The sequence below is a fragment of the Xiphophorus hellerii genome, chromosome 20, assembly GCF_003331165.1.
Source record: "Xiphophorus hellerii strain 12219 chromosome 20, Xiphophorus_hellerii-4.1, whole genome shotgun sequence".
In the NCBI taxonomy this organism is placed as follows: Eukaryota; Metazoa; Chordata; class Actinopteri; order Cyprinodontiformes; family Poeciliidae; genus Xiphophorus; species Xiphophorus hellerii.
In genome coordinates, this window is record NC_045691.1 from 18,431,894 (window position 1) to 18,442,031 (window position 10,138).

The following is a 10,138-nucleotide window of genomic DNA, read 5'->3' on the forward strand; positions in this document are numbered from 1 at the left end:
ACGTGCTAAATAATGGGAAGGCTGTGGTGCTTTTACCTCAATTACCGAACACTGACGTGTTATGTTTCTCAGCGAGGCTGTCAAAAAAAACTGATTCATATAACGAGACCTTTTAAGCACCTCAAAGTGAACAGTAACGAAGAATGCATGAAGACTGCATAAACTTTAAGGTGGCTCTGCAACACAAATGAATCTATTTTCACTTCTTCTTAATTCCCTTAAGCCAAGTCCTCTGGGACTTGTTGGAAGAAAAGTAATTTTAAAAGCAATTCTTTGCTTCAGGCTGTTAATGTGCCTTCAGATGGATACACAGAAAAGAAATACATGGCAGAGAAACAAGTTATTATTAGGTGACAAATAATGAGGATTTATTCCCTTCATCCATTCTGCTCTCAGGCCAACGTTGTATTTTCTTCCTGGTCATATTTCTTGAGCTTGTTTGCAACTTTAGGGCAGGTTAAGGAAGGCAGAGGTTGAAATGCCAAAAGGCTGCCATAGAAATAAGACACTGATTAAAACAGAAACTGCAAGTAACACCTGAAGATGGATTAGAAGTTTGGGAAATCCCAACTCTCTTTTAATCACACATCATCACCAAACATGGTCCGGTTACCAGTATACAAACATTTTCAAAAATTAGCTCCAACAACTCTAAAGTATTAGTACTATGAAATATGACCAGGAAGAAAATACAATGCTGGCCAGAGAGAATAATGGATGATGGGAATTAGGTGACTCCATAAAACTCCATTTAATGAAATGCCAGAAAAAGTGCCTGAGTGACCATCTTTTTTTTGCCTGTATGGGTCCTAGGAATACAGTACTGCCCCTCCCCCACCTGTTACTGTTCACTGACGAGGTACCCTAAATAACACCAACCATCACTCGTGTCACTGACAGAATTTTGAAAGCCAAGTCCGTGAAGCCAGCTAACATGCTTACCAGTAGGTTATTTATTGATATGAGTTACCACTGCTACAGTCCTTTAGTTTTACTTGAAGCAGCAACACTGACTTTAAGTGAGAACCTTTTTGAGAATTTTTACTTTACCCAACCTTTTTTACCTTTTTGGATTCAATTAGAGCTCACTGATTAAGTAAAATAAATTACCCTTCAAATTAATATATTGTTTCCTTAATGAGACTAGGAAGTTTTGTGATAAATAAATGTAAATTAAGATAAGTTATCAATTCATACACATGATGAAAAGACTTAAGATGTATTATTCCTACCAAACTGAGGGGCTCTGACACCCTTTCTAAATCCTCCTTGGTTTAACCTTGCTAGACTGGCATCACAGAGACAAATATATATGGTTATCGCTTCCTGAGTAAGAAAAATGATTGTTTTTCATCCAGTGCATAATCTATCTCCTTTAGCTAAAAAGAAAAACTCTTACAAAGAAGAGACGCAATGCAAGCCCCAATATGTTCGATTTATGTGATAAGAGGAAGATGAATTTATGAGATATTGAAAAGGCAGAACACTAGTGTTTCTTCTAGAGCTTTTATTTATACTGTTTGTCTTGGTCTGAGCTGCGTCTGTTCACAGTAGTTTTAATGTGAAGGACATGCAAAAGCCAGAACATTTGAAATCAAGTTGCAGAGAGAAAAACCTGATTAAAATAAAGTGTTTACAGGCATAAAAGTTAACTGCATACTATTTAAGGGAAATAAAATCTTAGATTGCGCAAAATTTCTGTTTCAGTTTTAATTTCAATCCATCATCTTAAACAGTAAGAGCTAAAACATTTCAAAGGAGAGATGCTCTTTGTGCCATATTCTCAGAAAATTATCTTCTTTGCCTCCATGTTTGCAAATAAACAAGGAGACTTGTTTTATAATTGGCGCACAAAACCAGTGATCCTGTTCATTTATCACATATTAAGTTAATGAAAAAATAATGGCTTCAAATGAATGTGAAAATTAAATGAAAGCTTTTTCTAACTAAATATCAATATGCCATCATTATAAAATGGCCCTTAGAGTATCCAAATCAAATTACATCTGCTGTTATGCGGTGACATGCGGGCCCCAAATGCCCTGAAAGTCAAGATCCAGTGGAAGTCTATTTTTCTGTCTTGCTTTTACCAAGTACAGCTCGGTCCCTTTAGGCTGCGCTCAGCCTGAGCTGGTAATTACACGTGGCATCCTGGGAGTTCTAGCATGTATAATTACTGGTGAAGATAAGCAGGCTGCTGGAGGCAGGACAGTTTTCCCTCTGCCACAGTTGTGGAGATGGTTTACCACTTCTTGGCCAGCTGGACACTGTGGCACTCCTCCAGCCAGATGTCGCAGAGCAGGGAGTTAATATGTGGGTGAATTAAATCTTCCATGTTCTGACAGGCGTGCTTCGTTTCTGTGAGTCTCTTCCCCCTGTTTCCTGCTGTGTGCTCCTATGATGAATATTTTGCTTCAATAAGCTGAGTGTCACAGGTTAACAAGCTAAGACTGATGTTAAGAGACATTTAAACAGAGAAAAATACCATCTGATAAAATGCAACAGGATTCTTTTTTAAAATGAACCTATCTTTCTGATCAACTCTGCCAAGCCCACAGCAGCATCGATATGTACTGTAACCGCACTGATAACTTTATTACTTAAACCCGGCTAGTACCAGGGTGCACCTACTTTTACCCTCAGAACTCTCTTAATTCTTTGGGGTTGTAATTTCAAGAAGGTCTCAAAGACAATTAGTAGAGATTTTGATTAATTTTGACAAGTTAGCATCAGGCCGAGTCAACCAATCTCCTGGTTGCATATCCACGATGGGAATCTCATGTCCACAAAACAGGGTTTCCCCCAGGAAACGTACTTAGCCCAGTGGTCCGGGTGCTAGGGAAGTTCAGCTGCCCACCATGTTTTTGTTTTAAAAAATGTTCAAAGTCGGCTGGAAGCTTATATGCTCTTACATCTGTCTCACTGCATGCTCAGAACAAGACTTTGTAGTTGCACTTTTAAAGGTTTACACTGAGCAAGTCGAGGCTTTTATACTTGAGACACACCTTGGTGCAGTACTCACTGAAACAACAACCTTCATAAGGGGATCATATACAAGTGAAGCTGCTCAGCAAGAACGCCTCCCAAATAGATCATTTTGAATGAAAGGTGGTGTGTCTGATCTGCGCTGAGTTACAAAAATTCAGAAATGCACAACTAAGCGCTGAAAGACTGCGCGAGAACAGTGCGATTGATGCTCTCCCCAAGTCTTGCACCCAGTTTTATACTTTAACTAAACCCATCTTTGCCATCACTGATAGGTGTATAAAAACATTGTTTTATTATAAACAAGCAGCGCTTAGCCTAGTGTGTGTGGGGGCAACTCAAGCCAGGTGGCCCAGAAATATTCTGCAGTTTGGAAATCCTTCAAAGTTGCAAAAAGTTATAGTGTGGAAACCAAAGAAATCCCACTCCTCTCTAATTAAGACAATAGGGTTTTCAATTTTAGTTCGCAAACTATAAGTAGCCTGTCTTTAAGGCAGCTGAATGCATGTTCTTTTAGAGTAGATAGCACAGCTAATTAATGAAGTAGCCAGAACAAACAGCAGAAAGTTCTGATCTCCTGCAATTTAGCAGGAGGATGTTCCATAATTTTGTTTAAGTATATGTGTAAAAATATACAATGCAAAGTAAATGTCAATAGTAAAATTTTTACAGCTGTAATAATAAAGGTTATATTATTTCAACAGAAGTAGGAATTTGCAGAAATAACCTTATCTCAGCCTTTGCCTACTCTGTAGTCTGTACATATGCAAAAGGTGCAAAAGACAGAGAGAAATATATCGCCTGAGCACAGTCTTGCATAACATTGACTTAAAAACCTGTGGGACTGCACTCCAGAGCATCAGTGTATTTATTTCTCATTTTTTATCCAATTTTAAAAGCGGCACCTTCTTTCCATGAGCCTCCCTTTCATGTTGCTGCTGTCAACAGACAGACAAGCAGCGGTAAAATGGTAGTAAATTTTACCGGGGAGTGCAGGGATGCTCGGCGCTCTGATCTGAAATTCCGATTGATGAGCAGGATCACTCCAAGGCTCCCAAGGTGGGTGAGAATACTGCCATTTTTACACCGCCATCCTCCGCAGCATCTCTACACCTTCCCTCATTTCTCACTGCCACTCCCAAACACGTCTGTAAATTTCCACCTCGACCATGTCATGAAGGGAGCATGAGTGGTTTGGCATGAGAACAGCGGGTAGTAAGAGTCTGACGTATCTTCCGCACAGATCATTTATAGTTTAAAAAAACTCCATCAACTCACATATGCAGCCTGTTACTCCTACAAGATCAATGAAATGTGTGTGTCTGAATTTTACCTCTCTAATACTTTATTAGTTTGTTTCTCATGGTTCAAAGCCAATGATCAGAACATTATGTGATGCACACACTTCATTTTCTTCTGGAAATTTCTTGCACAGCACCAAACAGGCAACACACATTAAGATTCTTCACTCCTTTTATTTCCGCAAGACAACAAAGAGCTAAAACTGAGAATCACGAATTTGTTTTTTTTTTTGTCCTTACTCTTGTGATTGCTTGACAAGTTAGCCAACCTACTAAGTTGCTGTATTTGTAAAACCTTTGTGAAAAGGTGCTTTATAACAGCTACAGGCCTTTATGCAAACATAAACAGCATGTGCGTGATCATGACAAGCAGGAGAAATAAGATGAATGCAATCTTTGCATCAACATCATAACAGATCAGTAAACTAATCAAACCATTCTGGAACATCACAAAAAGCCACACATACAGTCAAACGGACTGTATGTGTGACAGTGTATTAAAAAACACTCTTTAATTGGTTAATGTGGGTTAGCTTTAATTCTTAATCTTCAGGACTGGCACCCATTAGTTTCATTATACTTATCAAATAAAGACTTTACAACAACTGGAATAATAGGTAACTGAAAAGGACCTGCTGATAATCACATGGATCAAGAGTCAGACCTCAGATAAAGACCACTGAATTAGGGCAGCAGTCATCAGCTGCTTAGCCAAGAACAAAATTCAGTTTTATTTCCATAGGATGAAACTGGCTGATGAATGAGTCACATTTTCTTTGCCATTATAATAAATTACATTCAAAGATATATGATTTGGAGGATGCTCCTGCTTCCTGCATAAACTCAATCAGAAATGCCAATGATGCCATCTAGTGTCCACGGGTCCCACCAGCTTGCAGTTGTCAATTTAGAAAACAATAATGAGAGAATAGATGTGGGACAAAATGTATTTCTGCCATTCTTTTGGCGATATGCTGTGTTAGTCTCGTAGCAACAAAGCCCAGCAAATTGTAGCCCAAAAGTTCAAGTTTGGTTTAATCAGACTATTACACAATTCTTCAAAGGAGGATTTTAGAATACAACCAATACTGGAAACACAATCTTGCAGCTCCTTCTGGGCTGTTAATGCCCTCCATGCTGCCTCTCTGCCCAATTTCTATCTTGATTTAATTTTTATTTTTGAGTAGATGCTACAATCAGTTGAATAACCTGAAGGATAACATGAAAAGCCCACTTAAACAATGGTTTCCAGCATGCTCAATGACACAATGCAATTTGTATTAAAATTAATTTCTGAAAAGAAAAATAATAAATCTGTTATGTTATTGTTGCTTCAAATTTCCTCTAGTTATTGATGACTCTCTTGTGTAAAATGCCACTTGGACAACTTCACTTTATTCAAGTTCACTAGACCTGATGGAAGATGAAACCTCAAGTAAATGTTGAACCTCTTTTCCGAGAAAGATTTGATTGCTTAAATCTTACAGAGTGAATGTCAAATCAAAGGTAGAAAAGCTTTTTATTTTACATTTTGTTGAAAAGACATGGGATTTTGAAAGTACTGTGAACACTTTTATATAAACAATAGCACTTCTGAAGAGTTCAGAACATGGTTGGTGAGTGGAAAACAGCTGGTCATTAAACTAAATGTAAGGATTTTCTAAAAGTAAACTATGTATATTATTTAATACAGAAATTTAACTGATTTGAGATTTCAACAAGATGGCTTAGCGGCAAAACAGTTAAAGTTTCTAAATCTAATCTTTCAGGAGTTCATCTCAAGACGTGTCTTGATTGTATTTGCTCAACTTTGAGAAGCACGGATGAAAATCAAAATCTTTATGGGAGAATTAGAGTTCTGCAACATAAAACCAGCAATTACTGTGAGGAAGGAATTTCATCTCCAAGCCAAAGCTCCGCTCCATCGAGCCTATAAGTTTCATTTTCTTTTCATTGTAGGTGGTGAGTGTTTTGACTGCTACAAAACAAACTAAAGGGAACATCATATAATTAAGGTTTTAGACATTTCATTAGCTTTAATCCCTCAGACATTGCTTAAACCTGCAATAACATGCAGAAGTGTTATACAATCAGATTTATGCGATGGTAATTTACACGGAAAGCTGTGAAAGCTTTTGCTGCTTGGCCTCCCAGACTAGACAGTCCATGTAAAGGATCATTTACACTCACAGGAACAAAAAAGTCATGAGGCAGGCACAGTCCTCCAGCTCTCCAAAAACATCAGAAAACCTTTCTAAGCTCGCATTGCCTCAATTATTTACTGGAATGACTCAGATCCGGCAGTCCAATGAAAAGCCGTGACTTAAAAACAGGACAGAGAGCTGGTGGGTGTTAGCAGAAAAATAAACACCGTCTGGTCAGTGTGCCACAGTCTCTGAAGATCACAAACTTAAGGCTTGGCGTCAGTAGCTGAGCTTGAATAAACATTTCCAGTCAGACTCTGAACTGATCCGTCTGTTGATTGTCCACAGAACAGACTGACCGGTTGGCTGTTTGGACAAATGTCTTCAATTTCCCATGTTGTCTACCATATGATCTAACCCTCCCAGCTATAAAAACCAACTAATGACTCATGCTACTTGAAGTATAAAAGTTGTCTAGTTATTCTTTCCTTTTCAGTCAGCTGTTTATTGTTTGGCTGGACGCTCCACCCACATCAGCCAGGATGTCAGACATTCTCGTCTAACCAGCAGCTGTGTGAGGACAGTTCTTGTTGACCGAAAACACCACTAGTGAAGAAAGTAGGAAACAACAACAGACCGCAGCTATGCAAAACTTGGTTTGCAGACCGGTTACACCTGTACAGTAAGAATCACGATCAAAACGCCCAAAACACTGTACAGAGATCACTTAATTGACCACATCTCATGTTCTCATTTGGAGTCTTGCTTGCATTTTTAAGCCAAGAGACAGGCACGTTGCAGAAAAAGCCTGGAGCTGCAGATGAGCGAATGAGGGGGAAAAAAAATATCAACAGTGCAACGTGGCAACTGAACAGCTGACTGCTTTCCTCATTCAGGCCCAGTTCCGTAAGAAGACAGCCTGCACGTTATTCCCTTGAGCAATACACACAGAACTACATCTCCTTTTATGTTTGACCTGTTCACTGCACAGACACAATCATTTTTAATCATTAAAAAATGACATATTGTTACAATTAAATGGGTAGTCGACGACAAACACAGATTTAAAATCTTTCCACAAATTTAGTTCAGAAAATCCTTCAAAGCACAGAAAGAATCTCTTTTAAAGTTGTTCAGTAATTTTGGATAACTTCAATTTGCAGTTTTAGATAATGGATATCTTTTGTTCTCACAAGATTATTTAAGTTTTGCCTTAGCACACATAACAGTCCACTGGATGCAACACAAGTCCACACTGAATACTAAAGCCCAGGATTTGTACCAGTTGTCACCTTTGTACTAGCTAGTAAATAGTAACTTCAGTACATCATGTAAGCAATTAACTTCGGCTTAGATTTGCAGAATATACAACATGTAAAAGGCATGGGGGAAAAAAGACCAATGTCTTTCAAATTGAAATCTTCCACCAGAAAACTCTACTATAATAGTGCTTAACATCATAGAACTTGTTTTATTCCCACTGAGGTCCTTAAGTTTTTAGCGAGGGATTTTCTCACAGATTACTCCGAGCCTCGTTTATTGAATTGTTTATTCCTTACAACATTAGAAAAAATTATTTATTAGATTTTTATGACCACATTTTTCTTCATGTCAGTAAAATTAAATATAAAAAAGTTTGATTTTTTAGAAACTTTTTTGAAAATACTTTCAATTAGTGTAAATGTGGCTGTAATCATTTCTTTCAGTTTTCTTTTATTTCCCCTTTGCTAGATTAAATAGTTTATTCTGTGAACCAAGTTCCTAAATACCTTGTATATTGTTACGCTCTTAAATGTCTAAAATAAATGAATCTATAACAACAATTCAAGAAAGTTTTATTGAACATACTGAAGTTTTTTTTATTAAAGATTCACACGATTTTCCACTATTATGCACTTTGTTAACATATCTTTAATTTAAATTTAAAAATCTGAAAAGCTTGGAGTCGTGACGAATGGGAATAATCTTGTAATTCTTTAATTCTCTGTTGAACAATATTTCTACGATGTGTCCTTAGAAAATAAATGTCAAATTTGGTATTGAAGCCCAAAAACGAAAATACCAATTATCTTGATATTTCTGACAATATGCCTCACTCAAATATCAAATTGAGGGTTTAACCCAAGTTGTGATTTCTGTGACCACTTACCATTAGATATTTTTAAAATATGAACATGAATATTGATGCAGATATTTAATATATATGCACACTCCATCTAAAATCCAAAACTTGTCAGTTCTGAAATGATGCAACTTCCTGAACACCAACCTTCTGACTTTTGCCCAGGTCAAATAGACCGCATCTCCATAACTTTACCAACTTATCAGCACGCAGAGTACACTGTGTTTTACAGTTATGTCATGGGGTCACGTACAGTTAAAATGCAGTGTATGGGCTCGGAGGCCCTGGGGGTCTCACCTTTTTGGGGTCATCGTAGAAAATCCCGATGGCCCTGAGTTTGGGGCCGATGCTGTAGGTCTCCGTGAAGGCTGCACCGCTGTCCTTGTAGGCGCCCTGCTTGAACTTATAGGCGACAGTGACATTCCTAATCGGAGGGGCTCCCGTTTTAATGGCCACCTCCGTGAGGAGCCCCGAGTACACCAGCAGCCCACCGACGGTCAGCACCAAACACAGCAGGAGGAAGAGTATCAGGAGCAGCAGAGCTGAATCGGACATGGTGCAGCTGAAGTCAGTCAGGGCAAACCTGAACCGTTCCCTGCAAGACACACGGTAACAGTGAAAGTCCAAACAACACAGAGAAGCGCTGTTGTTTCCGTTAAAAGCGACGCAGTGGAGCCTGTTACCAGCATAAAAACAAAACAGAAAGCTAAAGCACTGCGCTGGAAGTCTGGAAGGACCGTTCGGTGAAGGTATTTCCCCAAACAGTGAAGCACGCTTCCCGGATGGTCCATTGTTGCTAGTTCAGAAGGGGAGAGTCGCTAATATAAGAAACATAAAGCTAATTTCCCCTCTTAAATTCCACCAATAAAATACAAAGCATTTATATTAGTCAAAGAAAAACGTGGAATTGCCGTTGATAAAATTAATTACTATACAGAAAGTCGACACCAAAGGTTTTAACAGCACAGAACCCCCCTATTTAACTGACTGTGGTGCAACCCAGGCGGTCATTAGGGAACGAACTGTGAAAAGCGACAGAATTTAGTTGTGTTTTTTTTACCTCTTTACTACGAAGGATTTGTCAAATATTTATGCGATAATTTGACTAAAACTGTGAAGAATAATAATAATAATAATAATAATAATAATAATAATAATAATAATAATAATAATAATAATTTAAAAAATGTTTCCGGTATACATATATTTGGATAGACTTATAAGATTATTATTATGTGATTTATTAAATACAGAATTAAGTTAAATGTATAATGAAATTGAATTTTTTTTTTATTTATTCTAAAGGGAAATTAGATGCTGTAACTCATATTCAAGTATCTTCAAAGAGTCGTTGTGGATGGTGATGCTGTGGGCAGGAAGGATCTCCTGTAGCAGTCAGTCTTCCAACGAATCTGAGTACGCCTCTTACTGAAGACAGTCTCATAACTGTTATAACATTCCTGGGCAGTGGAGACTATATCCCACAGTAGCCTATTCTGGATGAAACCATCATTTGTTTTTTTCAGTATTGTACAAAAATTCATCCAGATGCACAACATCCAAATCTAGCAAATGAAAACTTTTTA

The 10,138-nt window shown here is 37.9% G+C and overlaps 1 protein-coding gene across 1 annotated transcript in view; it reads right to left on the minus strand.

Moving 5' to 3' along the window:
* Positions 1–9,107, minus strand: part of tex264a (testis expressed 264, ER-phagy receptor a) — a 77,629-nt gene extending 68,522 nt beyond the window's left edge. Inside the window, exon 1 of the mRNA XM_032550067.1 lies at positions 8,850–9,107. Coding sequence (XP_032405958.1) covers positions 8,850–9,107 — 258 coding nt within the window. The remainder of the gene's footprint in view (positions 1–8,849) is intronic.
* Between the last annotated feature and the right edge of the window lie 1,031 nt (positions 9,108–10,138).